The sequence below is a fragment of the Vulpes lagopus genome, chromosome 11, assembly GCF_018345385.1.
Source record: "Vulpes lagopus strain Blue_001 chromosome 11, ASM1834538v1, whole genome shotgun sequence".
NCBI classification, from domain to species: domain Eukaryota; kingdom Metazoa; phylum Chordata; class Mammalia; order Carnivora; family Canidae; genus Vulpes; species Vulpes lagopus.
Window position 1 is genome coordinate 66,204,227 of NC_054834.1, and position 20,477 is coordinate 66,224,703.

Below are 20,477 nucleotides of genomic sequence, written 5' to 3' on the forward strand. Positions count from 1 at the left end.
CGGTGGGGCGCGCTGCTGCTTGGCGCCCTGCTCTGCGCACACGGTAAGCGGCGCCGCGGCGTCCGCGCAGCCCGGCCGGCCGGCAAAGTTTGCCCGTGGGTCCGGCCGCCGCAGGACTCCGCTCCCGAAAGCCGCGCGGCGCGGGCTGGGGCCTGGGACCCTGCGCCCTCGCTCCAAGCGCTCACCGCGAGCGTGCGTGCTGGGAGAGGAGCGGGGGCGCCCCCGGCTGCGCCAGCCCGAGCGGGGCGGCGGCGGCGGAGCTCCCCGGCTCGGCTCGGCTCGGCTCGGCTCGGCTCGGCTCGGCTCGGCTCGGGCCGGGCCGGGCTCGGGGCAGATCCGGGCTCCCGCTCGCCTGCCCTCGCCGCTCTTTGAAGAACTGGGGGCTGCTTCCCTTTCAGGTTAAGACGGGGTCTCTGTGTCCTTGATGCGAATGAATGTGTGCGAAGAAAGGGAGGCGGGGGACGAGGGTCGCTAAACCAGAAATCGTGAAAAGCCCTCCTGGCAGGGGCGGGGCCCGGTGGAGTCGGAATGCTTGGGCACTGGGGATTCCTCTACTCGGGGAACAGTTCCTCGGACTCCAGACCTTGCTGCCACCGAGGGTCTCTGGGTGCTGCCTGCCTGCTCGCAGCATCTCCCCTTAGTGGTGTTTTGGGTTCCCTCTTCTGGCTGCGACCAATCAGCTTCCTGCCCTGGATGCTTCCCGGTGGTGGGGGGGGGATGCGGGGGGGGGGGGGAACCGGGCTGGAAAAGGGGCAGAGGAGGGACACTGGGAAGAAACTGCTGGAAGGCTCCCGCAGATCCGTCCTGGCCGGAGTAGTGGGGCGGGGGGCGGGTATCGCCCCACAGCAGAGAAGGCAGCCTCCCGGTCCGCGCTGTGGCCCTCGGGGGGGCTGGACGGGTGGCAGCAGAACTGCTGCTTCATCTGCTCCTTATTAATGACTTGTTTGGTGCCCGTACGCAACTGTTGTGTGTGATTAGGGCTCCAGTGGAATCTGTTTCTCCGCAGCCGCCTAGCACAGTGGGTGTACCCCGTGATTTAGCAGCTGCCTCTAGTTTGTGCCCAGAGATCAAAGAACTTTGATCTTTGAACCCCAACCCTATTCAACCGGGGAGGGGGGGTGGAGATCCGAATCTTCTCATTCTTGCAACCCGGAGGGGGGGAGGTGGGGTTCAGAATATGGAGGGGTCCCCAGACCCCGGCCTTGCCTGCACCAGTCCTTTCTTCAGCGTGCGGGAGCTCGTGTGGAAATCGTGCGGACCTCGGAACTTGCCTGGCAGGGCGTGGAGATGCCTGGGCACTCGTTTTAAAGATTGGTTTACCTCCCAAATCCAAAACAGAGTTCTGGTGTCTGTTATTTAAACTACCCGAGGGTTTTGAACGACTTTCTCCATGCGCTCGCTAACGCCGACTGAGCTCTTTCTCTCCGCTCTTCCTCCCGCGGAGTAGCCCGGCGGAGCCACGTTCCTCCGCGCACTGTGCTCTCCCCCTCCCGGGCTCTCTCCTAGAAGGTTATTTGTAGCCTCTTTGGCGTGTCGGGACAGCGGCCCTACTGGGGTAGGAATGTAGCTGCTCTTCCCACCACATGGGCCCCTTAAAGGGACAGCTATGCTTTTTGGGGGGTTTCCCCCTTCGGGCTGCAAGAGAAGGGGATGGAACTTTCCTCTCGGCCCCCTGGAGGAAGTTTTGAAAAAGATCAAGGGAAATGGCACGGCACTGGGAAAAAAAGAAAAAAGAAAAAAAAAAAAAAAAAAAAAAAGGCTAAAACGGATACCAACAAAACCAGAGAGGAGATTGTCGCCTTCTGCCCTAGGGAAAGTGGAGCTGGAAGGTTCTGGGCTGAGACTGGCCAAGAGGATTTTATTGCTCCAGAGCTGTCAAAACTGCGTACACTCATCTGCACTGAGAATGGAGGTAGAAAATTGTGTCTATTGAATGCTTCACAGAAAAAGGATGGGAGGGTTCTTGATAACTCTGTTGGGTTCTTTTGAAGGACAGAGTTTAATAGAAACTTCGGAGCGTGGGGACTTTCTGTGAGCATGTGTAAGGACACTCAGTGGCACGGAGATCTAAACTTCCCCTAGCCTGATACTGGATCATCCTTGGAGGTCTGAGGGAGGAGAGGAGCAGAGGAGAGGACAGAGTCATGGTTCACCAATGAGATCGAGCAGTTGCCCAACCAGAAATATGACCAATCAGCGTCCCTAACGCTGTGTTCCAGGGGCTCATGGAGAAGACAGTGTTTTATGGTATTAATGCAATTGTTTAAAGTGCTTATTTGGTTGCTGCTAGTCCTATGGGCTTTTTCTAGAACCTGTGTGTTTGGCCTGAGCCTACATAACACTCCAACCGTAAAGGTTTTTGTTAGGAAACTTGATTGCAATAGTCCTGGGTATCTCTCTCCTGAGGGTTGAGGGTATCCTTCTCTTGAGGCCTCCTACAGCCTACCACCACTGGGAGAGTAGCAACCATGTTTGTCCTGGAGATCTCTTCCAGGTAAGCAAAAAAGTTGAAAACTCTGCCGAGGTGCTTAGGTAGATGTTTCTGAAGGCTGTTTCTGAAGTTGAGTTAGAACTGAGACTGGTCTCCTTTCCATCTGGCTGTTGTCATGGTGTTTGGTTGACCTTGTCCCTGATCTTGTTGGACTTGTGAAAGATGCTTGGCTTGTCACTGATTTTGGATTTCCTCTTCTGTCCCCTGTTGAATATCAGATAACATCTTTGGGACTGGCACATGGTATTAAGAATGACAGGTGCAAGGGAACCAGCCTGGCTATGTCTGATACAGAACACGTTGGGCATGTCCATCCTCTGGGCCTGCAAAGAACACAGAAGGTCACAGAGGACAGGATATTTTATAGGTCTTTGCTCACTCTCTCTACTGATTGGCTGCTAACCTTGATCCTTAAGAAGAAAAATAGGAAAGATTGGCTCTGTTGCTTCTCCTTTGAAGTGAAGATCAATGCTAGGGGCTTCCTGAATAGGGAATTTCAGGGACTACTTTAAGAAGTCTTGTCTTTTTTAATAATCAGGCACATCTCATAATTAGGAGACAGTTCCATGTCCTTGGTTGAGTTAGTCTGTTAAAGCCTGTTCTAGCCACAATCTCTACATTCCTTGGTGAAGCCTAGCTGCAAGTTTTGCCACAGTTGCTTAGGCATGGGCCATCTGGGCCCCAAACTGTGTCTCACCTCATTTTCAGCATGGGAAGTCCTTCTCCCCTTCTCAGCCTAGTGGGATTCTGTGTCCCAGGAAAGACTTCTTGCTGACTGGTTGGCTGACAGAGCCCAGGTTTGGCCCTATAAATAGCTCCAATGACTGCCTGTGCTTGCCACTCTCCATCCAGCTTAGAGCTGACAGGGCCAGATTCTTTCTCCTAGATACACTCAGGAGCAATCCCTAAATTGGGTTTTATACCCATTCATTTGTTCATTCATTCAGCAAACACACATTTGCCAAGCACTAATCTTAATCAGCATGTACATAGTGCAGTGATTAAGAAGCACCAGCGTACTGGGGTTTGAATCTTGGCTTCAGCATTTCTTGGTGACCCTGTGCAAAACACTTAATCTCCTTGAACTTCAAGGTTCTTACCTGTAAATGAGGGGAGAGCTGGAGTAGTAATAAAGTATCATGTGAGAATATTATAAAAATTAAATGAGGGGATCCCTGGGTGACTCAGTGGTTTAGCGCCTGCCTTCGGCCCAGGGCATGATCCTGGGGTCCCAGGATCAAGTCTTGCATTGGGCTTCCTGCATGCAGCCTGCTTCTCCCTCCGCCTGTGTCTCTTCCTCTTTCTCTCTGTGTCTCTCATGAATAAATAAATAAAATCTTTTTAAAAAATTAAATGAGATAATATTTATGTATATTGAAACCATTTAGCACAGACTACTGTGTTACTACAGGTTTAGGAAAATGTTAGCTGTTTGTTAGCAAGTTTGCATAAGTAGATTAGAGATGATTCTTACCTTTGGACTATGGGAGCCAGGTAAACAAATCATTATACTATATAGTGTCATGTGCTAAAATGGAAGGTCAGCCGTTCATTCATTCAACTGTTTATTTTTGCTCTTCTCTTTTAAAGATTTTGCCCCTTCTTCCCACCTCACCTTGAAAACCTAATGAAACCTAAGTATAGTTCCCTTCTGTCCACACTAACAGAAAATAAATCTGTTAAGTTATACCATGAGTCTAGGGAGCTCATGCCACCCTATTTCTCCCGGGAGAGGTCCTGGAAGATGGGGTTTTCCTCTGGGAGCTTCCTTGTTAAAAGCTCTGTGGTTAGGGATGTGGCCAGGCATCTCACTCCAAGGTTGCTGTGACCTAGGGTGAGAGGTGCTGGCTGAGGTCTCTTGTAGCTGGAACAGTTTAGAATTCCAAGCTCTCCCTCCCCCTGGCCTGGGAAAAGGAGTCAGTCAGGCCTCAGAGCTCATAAGGTAGTAATTGCCCCAATTTGGGGGCTGGGCCATTGTAGTGCCGCCTTCCTTCATGACTACCGTCTTCAATCAGGAATCCTGTCAGTGTGCAGGGATAATTGATGTGGGTCTCAAGCCCATGACTCGCCCCCACCCTCAGCCCCCATCTCCTCCACCCCAAAGTTTGACCCCTGTTGTCTCTTTGTTTCTTCCTTTTAAGTTGGTGCCAGTGATGTGATGTTTTTGGGGGCCGCGTAAAGTTGACCGTAACCAAGAGCAGCCGGTCAGAAGAGCTGATTCGCTGGCCTTCCTGGCGGTCGGTTGACTCCATTTTCTGTTCTGCATTTTTGATTTAGCAAGAAGCAAACATCTTAGGTGCCCTTGGGCACCTCTTATGCCTTTCCGAGCAAACCTCATTCTTTCACTGCACTTAGGCATTCTCATAGCTGAGTGGATTGACAATAAGCGTCCCTAACACTCATTTCCCTGCTCATTCGGGTCAGAGTGAGGCAAGGCAGGGCTGCCTGAGACCCAGCTGGGGAAAGCCTCCCTGGGACTTACTGCAAGCCCTGACTTGGCCTACAGGAGCTCCCCCCTCACCTCTGCGCAGAGCCAAGGATCTGAGCTGCGAGCAAAGCCGGAAACAAAAGACTGGGAGCAAACCTCCCATCTGGCTGGGAGGCAGTGACACAAAGGTGCTGCTGCATAATTTATCAGCAGAGGTTTTCTGGGGCAGAGAAGCTCTAGGCTCAAGGCAGAACTTTTTTGGAGAAGAGGGACTGTCCCTCTGTAGGCTCAGGCAGGTACTGAGTAGGATACTGAGAAAGACACCTGATCAGCACGTGAAATAAAGCTTGGAGATCCTAAGTGCCTCTCCAAGCTCACCAGCTTCATTTCCTGCCAGGTCTCCCCACCCCCCCACCCCCACCGGGGGAGGTGGGGGTGGCTCTAAGTGCTCCCTCGGTTGGCCTCAGCCTTAGGAGCCTGACTGCCACCACTTTTTGGACATGGATGAGGACAAGAGATAGTTTCTCTGTTGGGTTGACTACAGCCTTCTGGAGACCAAATACAGACACCAGATTATAATATCCATAAGCCTAGCAGATAAGCAAGGGAAATTCTCTCCACTTCTTTCCACACACACCCCAACCCTCCCACACCTCAGGCAGTTTAAAGAAGTTTCACCTACAGGTTCAGAGAGGTGGTACAAGTGAATGGTTCTTTTTTTTTTTTTTTTTAAGATTTTATTTATTTATTCACGAGAGACACACACACACAGAGGCAGAGACACAGAGGGAGAAGCAGGCCTCCTGCAGGGAGCCCTATGGGGGGCGAGGGACCCCAATCCCGGGATCACACCCTGAGCCAAAGGCAGACACTCAACTTCTGAGCCACCCAGGGGTCCCAAAAGTGAGGTTCTAAAATGTATCTCGCCCAAATAAGAATTTCTGCTCTTTGGGAAGAATCGCTGCTAACCATTCTTGTGTCACAAACTGGGACATGTGGTTTAACTAATACAAAAGTACTTCTGGGGCAGTTAACATTTTCAAATATTTTGCTATATCCCTGGCACTGTGGTAATTATGGTATATTATCACATTTACCCCTTTCAGTGTCCTGATAAGGTAGGTACTGTTAGGTTCCTGTCTTACAGATGGGAAACTAAGGCTCAGAGCAGTTTATGTCACACAGCTAGTGAGTGACTCAGGATTTGAACCTAGAGCCATAACTATTAAGCCTTTCACCCATACTACCCCTTAGTATGGAATACTTTACATCCAAGCTGTAACAAAGGATCTAGATTGGGATTATCTATATTTTATTTTGGATTGACTTCCCCTCCCTGTTTTCATCTTCTCATGGAATCTCAATGCGTAAAGAGTAACTTTTCAGTGCTTTTGATGGAGGAGGGCTTTACTTATTTATTTATTTAGGGGTAGGGGTAGGAGACGGAGCTAGAGAACCTCAAGTAGGCTCCATGCCCAGCATGGAGTCTAAAATGGGGCTCAATCTCACTACCCTGAGATCATGACCTGAGCCAAAATCAAGAGTTGGATGCTTAACCAACTAAGCCACCCAGGAGCCCCAGGAGGAGGCTTTAAAAAAGCTTCCAGGGGGAAAAAAAAAAAAAGCTCCCAGGGGATGTGTGGGTGGCTCAGCAGTTGGGCTCCTGCCTTCGGCTCAGTTCGTGATCCTGGGATCTGGGATCCAGTCCCACATCGGGCTCCCTGCTGGGACCCTGCTTCTCTCTCTGCCCGTGTCTCTGCCTCTCTCTCTCTCTCTCTCTCTCTCTGTGTGTGTGTGTGTGTGTCTCTCATGAACAAATAAATAAAATTTTTAAAAATAAATAAATAAAATAAATAAAAAGCTCCCAGGAAGAGACGTGTTGCTCTTGTGAAACCATGTATTACAATATGGACCTTGTGTTTTGAGAGGTTAGGGGGAGAGGAAAGCAATATTTTGAGCACAGCCACATTCAAGCCATGTTGGATTTGTGAAATCTATTGACTGAGCTGCTGGGGAGGGTGAATAGACTTTTGAGGACCTGGCTAGAGACAGCCTAACTCCATCATAGCTACATTACTGGGTTGAGAGGACACATCCAAGTGAAGATGATGGGATTAATAATAACAGTAAAGCTCCTTACTGTGTATTTCATATGTATTATTTCATTTAAACATCGCAGCAATCCTGTGAAAAAGGTACTATTATTACCCCCATTTTGCAATAGAGGAAGCTAATCCATTTCTGAATTGCTCTGTGATTTAGGTTCTGAATGCTCTTTTCTATACTTGCCTCCTAGGAATGGGTTGATCATAAATGAGACAAGAGTAAAGGATACTTGGTGCCTCGAGCTTCTCCAGAGAAAGGCACTGATACAGGACTCTTGCCACAGTACCTTTGTCTACCCGTTCTTGAGGTCATTCATGCCACCAGCTTAAACCGTGGAGGGGCCTTGCAGCTTGGCCCACAGTAGGGGTTTTAGACATTTCAAGCCCTGAAATAGTGGGGCTTAATCATGAGGTGGCTAGATAAGACAATTCTGGGTGAGTCAAGTTCTATCATAGTCATAGCAAGACCTGTCATTTACTGAGAGCTTAGTATGTGTAAGGCATTATGCTAAGTGCTTTCTATGAATTAACTAATTTAACTCTTGTAGTGTCTGTGTGAGGTAGGGGCTATGCTTATCTTGATTTTCTGATGAGAAACTAAGGTAAAAGAGATTTAAGCAACATGCCTAGGAACTAGCTTAGTTTTGTTCCCATGCTCATATATGCTCTCCTGCCTCATAACTTTGGAGGCTGACCTTTATGAACTTCTTTTCTGTGGTTAAGAGTGGCAAAAGATGGGGCACCTGGGTGACCCAGTTGTTTAAGAATATGCCTTTGGCTTAGGTCATGATACCAGGGTCCTGGGACTGAGCCCCATGTAGAGCTCTCTGCTCAGTGGGGAGCCTGCTTCTTCCTCTCCCCCTTACTCATGCACTCTCTCTTTTTCTCCCTCTAATAAATAAATAAAATCTTTAAAAAAAATGAGTGGTAAGAAAGGGCTGAACTTGATGGGACCAGTAATCATGTGTCTAAAGCTGCCCATTACTGAGGCAGCCCACTAGAATATTTCACCAGGTAGATTTTCAAACCAGGTAAAGCTGGCCTCTAGGTATTTAGGGATAGAAATAAGTAGAATCATAGCATGCCAGTACTACAGCCTGACCATACAGTGATAGAAAGGAACTCTTGTAGGAGAAGGGGGTGATCTTGAACTGGATAGGTCTAGGACACCACCTTACAAAGAAGATTCCTGTTTTCTTTGATACAGATTAGGTAGGAAATAATTACTTTTATTTCTGTTATTCTGGGCTTCATTTTTCCTTTGATTCCAACTCGCACAAGACTCTAGCTCAATGTATCACTCACTCATTTTATAAACTCGTATTGATCAACTACTACACACCAAGCATTGAACTGTGCACTGTGAATACAAAGACAAAACTCTGTGTCATATAGTTCCAGCTGCCAGGAGGCTTATAGTCTGTTAAGTGAACAGTGATCCCATAGCAGGCTAAATGCTACCACAAGAGGAGGCACAAGGGGGCCTCTGGAGCATGGACCAGGGGCTTTCAATTCATCTGGGACCACGTAGGCCCAGATGGGGCAGCCTCAGGAAAGGGTGCACTTCCTGGCCTCCTCTGCCAACCATTTACTTTTTTGGTGTTGGTTCTGATGTTTTCTAAGCAAGCTCTGTCCTTTGATTTTTTTTAAAAATAAATTTCATTCATTTATTCATGAGAGACACAGAGACACAGGCAGAGGGAGAAGCAGGCTCCATGCAAGGAGCCTGACGTGGGACTCGATCCCCAGACTCCAGGGTCACGCCCTGGGCCGAAGGCAGGCACCAAACCGCTGAACCACCCAGAGATCCCCAAGCTCTGTCCTTTGAAACAGGGGTGTTTATCGGTGCCCAGGGTTCCCCTAATTCCAGATATCTTGTGGTTAAGGTGAAATCCATTTCCAAGTGGCTCCTTGCTGCCACTCCTTTTAGTTATGTCAGTTTTGTCTTGCTCCATGGGCATCCCTTTCAGTGAGAGACACGGACTGCATAGGCTGCCCAAGCAGCTGAAATCAGTAGATTGGTCTCTTGATTGGCCTGGATTAAGCTGATTTCATTTCACATAATTTGTCCTCATGAAATAAGGTTTATATCCTCACCATGGCCACCAGTGGGCAGGAGGAGAGAGGAGAGCTTTGGTATGTTGCAAGAACTCTTGCCTGATATGAGTGAGTGATGGTTCGTTCCTCCCTTTCCATTGTAATCCTTTCCCCACTGGTAGCCGTCCTATCCCAGCATTCACAGGACACTCCTTAAGCCTTCTCATTTCTGGTTCAACCTGAAAAAGCTGCTCTGTAGCTGTGTACAGTCCCTGTCCACCTTGGGCCTCTAAGTGACTGGTGTATCCCCTCCCTCCAGCAGAGTGTTCTATGGGATGGTGGAGAGCAGTGCCTCTCTAACCTTAAGTGTGCATCAGTGTCATCTGAGAAGCTTGTTGCAGGTCCAGATTGTGAGATCACATTAGGAGAATACTGGTGTTAGGGTCAGAATGCGGCTGTCATCCTGGCTCTTCCTATTTACCCCATGACCTTGGCCAAAGCGGATGACCTTACCCATGGAGTGGGGACTGCAGTAACTACTTAGGTTATTGTAATGATTAAAGGTGAATGCAAATATGCATGTAAAAGTAGCCTGTGAACTCTAAAAAGAGTAGGGGTGCCTGAGTGGCTCAGTCAGTTGGGTGTCTGCCTTTGTTTGGCTCAGGTCATGATCTCAAGGTCTTGAGATTGAGCCCCCCCATGGGGCTCTCTACTCAGCAGGGAGTCTGCTTCTTTTTCTCACTTTCCCTCTGTGCTCTTTCTCAAATAAATAAATAAATAAATAAATAAATAAATAAATTCTTAAAAAAAAAAACCCTCTAAAGAGTAACTGCAAAATATTACTATTTGTTGTCAGAAGCCCTGTTCCCTTCTGGATCAACAAAACATGGAGGCCCTGGTTCAAAAGGCTGAGGCTACAGACTGTCCCTGCTTCATTACTTTCTTTACCTTAGGGCAAGAGACATTGGTCTTTAGTCTGAGCAGTAAGCAGGAGAGGTCACTACTTGAGATCTATAAACACAGTGCGTATTTGCTAATCGAGAATGCATAAAGGATAGGGATCCAGAAGTCTCAGTGTGGTAAATTCCCTTTTTTGATCTCAGAGTTTTGGAAATTCTCATAAAAGCAATGCAGCTTATTGGGAGGCAGTGTAATGAAGTGATTAAGGGAAGAGGCTCTGGGATCAATCTGCCTGGGTGTGAATGCTGGCTTCAATCCTTAGTACCTGTGTGACCTGTCAACAGACTTCACCTCTCTGTGCCTCAATCTCTTTAAGTGTAAAGTGGTGACAGTAATAGCAATGTCACCTCCCAGGGTTGTTGAGAGCTTTCAAGGATGTAGCATCAGAAAAGCACTTAGAAAAGTATTTGAAGGGCACCTGGTAAGTACATACTCAGTAAATGATGGTTGTGTTGTTATAAAACTTTTGCCATATACCAGTCCTGTGCTAAGCTGTTTACATGGAGTCCCATTTTATGGATGAGGAAACTGAGGTTCAGAGACCTTAATCAACTTGCTCAAAGTTGTGGAGTTGGTGGTAGAACTAGGACTTGAAGTCCAGTCTCTCCGATTCCAGAATCTATGCTCTTTACTATAGTGTTCCACTATATCTGGTATACCAAATGGATGTTTCTCTTCTTTTCTTCAAAAGAAAGCCATGAAGAATTGGTAAGGTGGCCGAGGCAAGGGAAGTGAGGTATTAAGTAGTGGGATTTTGGTTAACCTCTCAGGAATACCCTATGAGCCCATTCACATGTATCCCCAAAACCAGATGATTTGCCTACCAAGGGTAGGGAACACTTTGGGGGGAGATCTCTTCATTGAATTGCTTTAGGTCAAAAGGCCCAAGTCCGTGGAGGCTGAAGAGGGAGCATGACTGAGAAATTGCTTTCAAGGCCAAGAGCATAGCTGAATACTCTAACTTAACGCTTTCCAAAGTGAAGACTGTGCGTGCCACCTGCACTCATCCAGTTCCTTTCTTTACTCTTTTTATTCAAAAGGGTTAAAAGCTGTCCTTTCTGATTGCACAGCCAGGACTTGCGTGAAAACGCAGAATTTCACCTCTGGGAATCCCAGAGGAGGCAGCAGTTGTACCAAGAGCTGGCTTTTCAGGGCATTACGTGTCTGTTTACCATAAGAAGGCCCAGGCCCAGGGTTTGCCTGATGTGGCTGCCTGACCTTCATGTGTTTCTCTGACACGCAGGAAGTTGGGACTCTTCAGCCGCCTGCAACTAACTCATGCCCACCCGATGGAATGCTTTGTTCCTGAGATCTGCTAGGGGAAATCAGGACTTCTTTTATCATGCAGCCAAGGGCGGGGGTGGGGCCTACAAGAAAAAATCAACCTAAAACTGAAGGCTCCTTCCACCTTCAGTATTCTTTTTAACTTGCACGCAGCACCACAATACTGCTATTCTTACTCTCCTAATCCTGGTGCTCGGGTTCTTAAAATCAAGGCGTTTGGGGAAAATTTAACCCCTGCATCTGCAGCCATCCACACCCCCAGCCTGCATTGATTGAGCATCTTCGGTGTGCCAGGGCCCGAGGTTAGCTTCGTCCACATTTATCTTCTTGTCCAGTCCTTGTGGCTTTTCACAAATGAGGAAGCGGAGGCTCAGGGAGCTAAGCGACTTGTCACTTAGCGGCGGGGTCACGCCGCTGGTCGGTGGCACTCAGTCTGTCTGCTCCAGGTCCGGTGCTTTTTCCTCTCCTGCTTCCCCAAGCCCCCAATTCTTCCTCTCTGGTCCTGTCACCCCCTTTACCGTACGTTTCACGCTGGTGTAGCTCCTGCTCCCTGCTGTTTTCTCAACCATAGACATCTGGGGCTGGAGCATTTCTTTGTTGGGGGGGCCTGCCCTGTACAGTGTAGGATATCTGGCAGTGTCCCTGGCTTCTACCCATTAGATGCCAGAAGTACCGCCAGTCTCCACAACCAGAAAGGTCTCCACACATTTGCCAAATACCGTCCTGGGGGAGAAACCATCTCTCTTTGAGAATCACTGAGTTAGTCTTATCTTTCCTCTTCACCATTCCTCCCTGTGAAGGGGATCTGCATGTTGGGAAGCCCACTGAATGGAGTCCTTTGGAATCCTTAGTCTTTGCTGTTTCATCCAGCCAGAGTTCCTTAAAGTAGTGCCTAGAGCTGTGATGAGCCGGTCACAATACAAAAGTTGCTCAGGGTCTGTGTGAAAAAAGCCCCTTCCCTCCTCAGTGCTCTCAGAATTGACCCAAGAGGCTGGGGCTGGGGCTGGGGCTGGGGCAGCGGCAGCCGGGTCTTCAGTGCTTCCCTGGTGGAGAATACTCTGTCCTGCACTTGCAGAGAGACCTGGACAGACAGGAGCCCTGGGCTTGGAGTAAAGCCTTCCTCTTAAAGTATAGAGATGCTGCACCTCTCAAAAGGATTCCTTTGGTGTCCACAGGAGATCCAGCATCTTTTCTAGGGCAGCTGATTCCCTTAGCTTGTGGAATGGGGAATGAGAGGTCCCTGTTGAGGATCTGGTGACATCTGTGGTCCTTTACTCCAGAAATGTACATTTTGCCCATAGTTTTAGTAGTTCACTGATATTAAATGCTGGCCATCCATCCATCCATCCATCCATCCATCCATCTATCCATCTATCCATGCCCTATGCTCACACTTACCTTTGGGGGTTAGAGTGGAGAGGGACAGACTCCAGCCCTCTCTCCTGGTTTTTGGAGCAGAGAGCAGTATAGCCTTTCATTCTGGGCCCTAATTCCTTCCCTGTTCCAGCCCAGCCTGAGGGCAGGGCCCAGCTAAGGGGAGGAAGGGGAGAAGAAAGCAAGGGGTAGAGATGAGCAATGAGTGGTGGTACCCTTCTTTCCCAGCTGCAGCAGCCCAGCGGGTTAGATGACTGCAAGGAGGGGGAGAGACTGACCCTTTGTTCCAGCTGAGGCTGGAGCAAGGGCACTGAGCCATTCACACGCCATCCCAGGGCATCCTGCTGGGCACGCTGGGGAGGGGGCACAGCAGCCAGTCATGGGACTTGGCCAGGCAGATAGCTCCTTGCTCAATAGGGAAGCCCAGCTGCTTGCTGCTGAGGCTGGGGGAGGGGCTGCTCCTGCCGTCCTTCTCTGGGCTGTAGTCTGTCCCACAGGCGGGAAGCTTCTGACTGCTCCCAGTCACTCTGCCCTGAGGCAGCCTAGTCCCCTCAGCCTGGGTCCCTGCTTCTCCTGGTCACCCTCCTCAAAGGTGTGTTCTGACCGGGAGACTCACAACAGCCTGTGCTGCTTCCCGCTCTCCTGTCTGGATTCCTTATCCCAAAAGGGGCTCCAGCATTTTAATTCCACTATTTTTTGCCCTCCCTACCTAACAACCAAGGGCCTCGTTGTGGCTAGAGGCAAAAGCATCCATATATCAAGCTGCTTTGGAGGGAAGGGTATTGAGTTTCTCTCTGCATCACCCTTTCTGTCTCATTACTCCTTTTCCCCAAGAGCATCAACTCTTGGAGTAGCATCACTTATCTCTGGTCTCTTGGGGGTATGGACCAAAAAGCCCAGTCCTAGAGCAAGTACCTACTGCTTATGAATCCAGAGTCACAGATTATCTTCTTGACCATTTGTGCCTTGGGAGAAGGGGAAGGCATGATTGCATGGTCTCCTGGGTGAAAATGTGCCCCTAGACTAGGCTCCTCTACTTTACTGTCTGGAATGGGCTTTGGTTGGGTAGGAGCTGGGCCCTCACTGCTTCCTTTCCCCTCTGCCCAGGCCTAGCCAGCAGCCCTGAGTGTGCTTGTGGTCGGAGCCACTTCACGTGTGCGGTGAGCGCCCTCGGCGAGTGTACCTGCATCCCTGCACAGTGGCAGTGTGATGGGGACAATGACTGCGGGGACCACAGCGATGAGGATGGATGTAGTAAGTCCCCTCCTCCCCTCCTACACACTTCCGGCAGTGGGACCCGGGGATGAGGGTCTGAGGGTGTCCTGTGCACTGGCTGAGCCAGACTCAGCGCATTGGACTCCTGTGAGGGTGATAGATGCTAACTGATGGGTGGTTTCTTCACAATATATATGGCTCCAATCCTCTTGTATTTCCTCTATTTTCATGCAGATATGCCCAATTAAAACAAACTGTGACAAGTATGGAGGAAAACACCCTTGAAAACTATAGGCATTCTCTTTACATAGATCTCTCTGTATTTATGTGAATATATGTTTGTATATTTGTCCTGCATATTTGTGCATTTTTTACTGTGCATACTATATGTAGATGCAGATTATTTCTGTGTTTTTAATGCTGGTATTCTGTGTAATCATATCTTTTTTTAAATAATATAAACTTTGTAAGAAATCTTATATTCTCTTTAAATCTTGCTTTCCCCTAATATATGCACAACAGGCCAGGGCACCCTGCCTCGGATCTATACACCGGTCACTGCTGAGCCAGTTGTCTGGGTTTAGGGGTGCAACCTGCATAGCACCTATGTCTGAGGGTGGCTAATTAGTGTAATAAGATGAAGCTACAACCTGGACCTTGTTAACCCTGACCGGTTCAGCTAATCGTGATGATAAATGGCTCACTTTCATGTGCATTATCTCTAAAGACCACTGTGAGCCAAGTATAATTACTCCCATTGTACAGTCAGAGAACCTATGGCTCAGAGATGGTAACTGACTTGCTCAGTGTGATAAGTAATGAATTCTAGAACTGGAAATGGAGCCCAGATGTGTTCATCATCATTTAACAGGAGAAAAAGAAAAAAATAGTATACCTCTTTTTCTTGCTCATGTTTCTATCTCTGCTTTCTTTAGTCGTTTTGGGTTCCTTAGGTTGTGCTGCCCTGTGGGCAGGCATGGGAGCCTGCGAGGGAGGACTGTAGTTCACATGGGGAGACGTGGGATAAAAGGTGTTGGCAAAGGGTTTCCAGCCCAGGTAAGGCTGTCTCAGTAAGTGTACCAGACTGATTCCCCGTTGCCTTCTTCTTCCGGGACCCAGTGCTGCCCACCTGTTCTCCTCTTGACTTTCACTGTGACAATGGCAAGTGCATCCGCCGCTCCTGGGTGTGTGATGGCGACAACGACTGTGAGGATGACTCAGATGAGCAGGACTGTCGTGAGTGCTGGTGGCGCCAGGCGGGCTCCATCAGGCTCTGCTGGGAAGGGATTTTCAATCAGAAAATGATGCCCCAAGCCCACGTCAACTCTAGGGTCTTCAGCTCTTTGTCCCTCCTTTCACCTCCCCTCTTGGTTAGATGAACCCAAGAGATGGCCCCCTGCTTCAGATTCCTCCGGGCAGTGTTGGAGTAGCCCGACTTCCCTGTTCCATGGGGCTTTCTGTTGGGCCTGCAGCAGCCTGACTGCTCTGTGCCCACAGCCCCCCGGGAGTGTGAGGAGGATGAGTTCCCCTGCCAGAACGGCTACTGCATCCGGAGCCTATGGCACTGCGACGGGGACAATGACTGCGGTGACAACAGTGATGAGCAGTGTGGTGAGTGGAGCTCTGGAGGTGGGGGGGTGGAATGGCTACTGGTGCCCTGGCCTCAGGGAGAATGGGCAGCAACAGCTCTAGCACAGCTGCACTGTGAACTGCCTGGATAGAGAGCAGCTGAAGGAAGGCCGAGGGGCAGGGCAGTGCAGACCTCAGGGAACCACGGGACAGGAGCCCCAGGCCCAGTCTTTCCAGGGCTCCAGTGACCCCCTCCACAGTCTGCACCAGGTCTGTGATGTCTGGCAGGGACTGGGTCAGACCCACAGGGGCAGGGAGGGTGGGCGTTGGGCACGATGAAAGGAGGGCGGCCTGTGGGGCTCCTGCAGGATCGCTGTCCCATTGCGTCCCCCAGACATGCGCAAGTGCTCTGACAAGGAATTCCGCTGCAGTGACGGAAGCTGCATCGCCGAGCACTGGTACTGTGACGGCGACACCGACTGCAAAGATGGCTCTGACGAGGAGAGCTGTCGTGAGTGGCCCCAGAACCGAGGCTGGTGGGCTGGGCTGGGGCAGAGGGCTGCATCCCAGGGGCCAAGGGCCAGGCTGCAGGGTGCATACACAGTGGGCCAGGAGGGTGGAAAACCGCACCTCTGAGGTTGAGCTAGGGTGCAAGCACGTTCCCCAGGTGCGGAGGGGCAGCTCATTTTGGTCCACCAGCACCAGTCCATCAGGGTCGACCCCAATGAAGCCTGCTTTCCTTGCCTGAACATCCTACCCCTTGGAGGAGTCAGGGCCTCTCTTCTCTGTCCAAGCCTGAGTATATGCCCCTCCCTACCCCTGTCTGCCTTCCAGCCTCAGCAGTGCCAGCGCCTCCCTGCAACCTGGAGGAGTTCCAGTGTGCCTACGGCCGCTGCATCCTCGATATCTACCACTGTGATGGTGATGATGACTGCGGAGACTGGTCAGACGAGTCCGACTGCTGTGAGTGGTCTGGCCAGCAGGGTGGAGGAGGAGGGAGGGAGGCCAGGCCCCAAGGAACTCCTAGGGTGGTAAGGCACAGGTGCCAGCTGGGGCAGGAGCTCAGGGGAGGAGTTTCCAGATTCCCTGCTCCCTGTTGGGCAGAGATGGAGGAACCGGGTGCTGGGGCTAGACTTTCGGGTCTGCCCTGGACACTGTGTCCAGGGACTGGCTCAAGACAGGAGCCTGCCTGTTTCCCCAGCGTCCCACCAGCCCTGCCGCTCGGGGGAGTTCATGTGTGACAGTGGCCTGTGCATCAATGCAGGCTGGCGCTGTGATGGCGACGCGGACTGTGATGACCAATCTGATGAGCGCAATTGCAGTAAGTGGAGACAATGCCAAAGGGCTGGGCCGGAAATAGGGAAAGGGCTCGTAGAGCCAAAAAAGGCCGCCATTGATAAAGACAGATGGGACAGGACTATTGTGGACAGTGGTATAGGTTGGGCAGGACATAGAGGTGGTACGTCTAAAGGGATTCCAGTCATATAGCGGACCTACATATTCTATAATCATACAGATTTGTATATTTGTTGTGGCAGTTTTCTCAAGGATGGCAGGAAGGCATCTTGAGGAAAGGTTGCCTTTTTCTGATTTTCACAATGATGCCATTTGGAACAACTGCGACCAGGAGAGTGGCACAGATGCTGGCATGAAATGCAGTTTGGGGCAGCAGGGTGGAACCTCGGGCCAAAACAGGGCCAGCCTTTCATTAGGCCTTTGCTTTGCCCAGCCACCTCCATGTGTACAGCAGAACAGTTCCGCTGTCGGTCAGGTCGCTGCGTCCGCCTGTCCTGGCGCTGTGATGGGGAGGATGACTGTGCAGACAACAGTGATGAAGAGAACTGTGAGAACACAGGTAGAGCCTCCCGGGGGTACCCCAGGCCCCTGAGCCTGTGGTTGGGTTGGAGGACAGGAATGGAAAGAGGATGTCACTGCTGCCATTCCAGCTGGGCTACAGGGATGCTTAGCCAGATCTTGCCCACGGCCTGGATTATTCCTGCCCTTCTCAGTTACCAGAGTCAAATCCAGGTGCATCTGTTAACCTGCACAGCCTTACAGCCTGGAACACAACATCAGCAGCCTCTCACGTTCTGACTCCTACACAGACAGCCCACCCGTTGCTCTGGCCTAATGAGCGAGGATTGTTCTCTGTGGCTGACAGCCCTCACTGCCCTAGCCATGCCGCTGGGCACAGGACACACAGATGCACTCTCTCATTCTGTCCCACGTCCCTCACTATCCCGCTGTGGTGTCCTGGGGAGTGAACGAGCGCAGACATTCAGCCAGCCCTGTCTGAGCTGCTTCCTGCCCAGGACCCTGACCCTCCCACCTTGAGTCTCATCTGTCTCCAGCTCACCCTAGAAAATGACAGGCTCCCATCCTTTTGTTGACCCAAGCCCTGTTCTGCTGTGACCTGCCTCTCCCTCCCTCCTTGCTTGCCTCCCACCCTGTCCAGGAAGCCCCCAGTGTGCCTCAGATCAGTTCCTGTGCTGGAACGGGCGCTGCATTGGGCAGAGGAAGCTGTGCAATGGAGTTAACGACTGTGGAGACAACAGTGACGAAAGCCCACAGCAGAACTGCCGTGAGTGTCCCCAGTGGGCGGGCCTGACCCATGGTCTGTGGCTGAACCCCACCCATGTGGTTCAAAGAGAAGCCTCCCTGGGGATTCTCACAGCCTCCAGAGCTGTTCTTCGGGGTCCAGGTGGAATGCCAACTTGGCTGTCTGGGGGAGGATTCTGGGCTCAACTTCCATCTCTGGCTTGGCTGGCACAGGGCCCCGGACGGGTGAGGAGAACTGCAATGTTAACAACGGTGGCTGCGCCCAGAAGTGCCAGATGGTGCGGGGGGCGGTGCAGTGTACCTGCCACACAGGCTATCGGCTCACCGAGGATGGGCACATGTGCCAAGGTGAGCTCGGGCCTGCTTTGGAGTTGGGCAGGGGCAGCAGACAGGCAGCTATGTTTCCTCTGGGTCGGACATTGACCTCATGTCATCATCACCATAGGAGGTAGGGGATTGCCCCTTCTGTTTCACAGAGGGGGAAACCGAAGCCCAGAGAGGCTAAATAACTTACTGATGGCCACAGAGCTGGTGAGAGCAGAGTTGGGATTCTAGCCTGGGTCTCCATGACCTTGAAGCTCTTAACCACTTGTTACATAGTTTTCCCACTAGGCCTAGAGAAAAGATGGGTGTGTTGGCCGGGATACAACTAGTCAGCCTGGAAGTTGGGGCGGGGAGGATGGCAGAACCGAGATCTCCTGACCCTGCCGGGTCCTCCCAGATGTGAATGAATGTGCGGAAGAGGGGTATTGCAGCCAGGGCTGCACCAACAGCGAAGGGGCCTTCCAGTGCTGGTGTGAAGCAGGCTACGAGCTCCGGCCTGACCGGCGCAGCTGCAAGGCTCTGGGTAAGGGCCCTTCGTGTCCGGCTGGGTGGGCAGAGGGCTGAGAATAGAGATTTGCTGAGAGGTAGGGAGAGTTTTCATATCAGTAAAATAGAGCTGTGAGTTGCATTCTGGGCCCCAAGAAAAACTGCTGGGGTGGGGTGGGTGGGAGAGTATACTTTGGAGGCTGCCACTTTTCCAATACTGATGCCAGCAGGTCTGGACATGCCCTAATGGGCAGGGGGCCCCATTTGTCAGCTGAGGAGCTTGGGGTGCATGCTGATGGATGTCAGGGGCAGCTCTGGAGCCCAGTGGGGGCCCCATTTCTGTGCCACATCCCAGGGCCGGAGCCTGTGCTACTATTCGCCAATCGCATCGACATCCGGCAGGTGCTGCCGCACCGCTCTGAGTACACGTTGTTGCTCAACAATCTGGAGAACGCCATTGCCCTGGATTTCCACCACCGGCGCGAGCTTGTCTTCTGGTCAGATGTCACCCTGGACCGGATCCTCCGTGCCAACCTCAATGGCAGCAATGTGGAGGAGGTTGTGTCTACAGGGCTCGAGAGCCCAGGTAGGGAATGAGGCCCTGGTTGGGGGAAGGATAGGCCCACATCATGTGCAAAGCAACCATGGAAGGAACAGGATAGTGACTTGCCTATCAAGTGACTTGCCTGACTTGGGCAGCAGAACATCTTTTTCTTCAGTGAAATCTTGGTTGGAATTCTAATAGAGAAAACATTAATTTGATGGGTTCAGGTTTATGACATCTGGTCGTTATTAGGCTCAATAATAATGAGATATTTTAATGAACGTGATCATTTGAAATCAGAGATGTATGGACAACAGTTACAATTTGCTGCAAGTCTTAGCATTTGGTTCAGTTCAGAACTTTGTTTTGATTGCTCAGTATTAAGAATATTCTCCTCGGGATACCTGGGTGGCGCAGCGGTTTGGCGCCTGCCTTTGGCCCCGGGCGCGATCCTGGAGACCCGGGATCGAATCCCACGTCAGGCTCCCGGTGCATGGAGCCTGCTTCTCCCTCTGCCTATGTCTCTGCCTCTCTCTCTCTCTGTGTGTGTGACTATCATAAATACGTTAAAAAAAAAGAATATTCTCCTCGGGATACCTGGGTGGCGCAGCGGTTTGGCGCCTGCCTTTGGCCCAGGGCGCGATCCTGGAGAGCCGGGATCGAATCCCACGTCAGGCTCCCGGTGCATGGAGCCTGCTTCTCCCTCTGCCTATGTCTCTGCCTCTCTCTCTCCCTCTCTCTGTGACTATCATAAATACGTTAAAAAAAAAGAATATTCTCCTCGGGATACCTGGGTGGCGCAGCGGTTTGGCGCCTGCCTTTGGCCCAGGGCGCGATCCTGGAGAGCCGGGATCGAATCCCACGTCAGGCTCCCGGTGCATGGAGCCTGCTTCTCCCTCTGCCTATGTCTCTGCCTCTCTCTCTCCCTCTCTCTGTGACTATCATAAATACGTTAAAAAAAAAGAATATTCTCCTCGGGATACCTGGGTGGCGCAGCGGTTTGGCGCCTGCCTTTGGCCCAGGGCGCGATCCTGGAGAGCCGGGATCGAATCCCACGTCAGGCTCCCGGTGCATGGAGCCTGCTTCTCCCTCTGCCTATGT

The 20,477-nt window shown here is 51.0% G+C and overlaps 1 protein-coding gene across 1 annotated transcript in view; it reads left to right on the forward strand.

The window, feature by feature from the left end:
- Positions 1-749: 749 nt before the first annotated feature.
- LRP4 (LDL receptor related protein 4) overlaps positions 750-20,477 on the forward strand; it is a 54,699-nt gene continuing 34,971 nt past the window's right edge. The window contains exons 1-13 of the mRNA XM_041722431.1: positions 750-1,912; positions 13,787-13,933; positions 15,014-15,130; positions 15,392-15,505; positions 15,858-15,974; positions 16,298-16,426; positions 16,665-16,784; positions 17,193-17,318; positions 17,919-18,044; positions 18,236-18,370; positions 18,744-18,869; positions 19,188-19,418; positions 19,629-19,680. Coding sequence (XP_041578365.1) covers positions 1,651-1,912; positions 13,787-13,933; positions 15,014-15,130; positions 15,392-15,505; positions 15,858-15,974; positions 16,298-16,426; positions 16,665-16,784; positions 17,193-17,318; positions 17,919-18,044; positions 18,236-18,370; positions 18,744-18,869; positions 19,188-19,418; positions 19,629-19,680 — 1,802 coding nt within the window. The 5' untranslated portion in view covers positions 750-1,650. The remainder of the gene's footprint in view (positions 1,913-13,786; positions 13,934-15,013; positions 15,131-15,391; positions 15,506-15,857; positions 15,975-16,297; positions 16,427-16,664; positions 16,785-17,192; positions 17,319-17,918; positions 18,045-18,235; positions 18,371-18,743; positions 18,870-19,187; positions 19,419-19,628; positions 19,681-20,477) is intronic.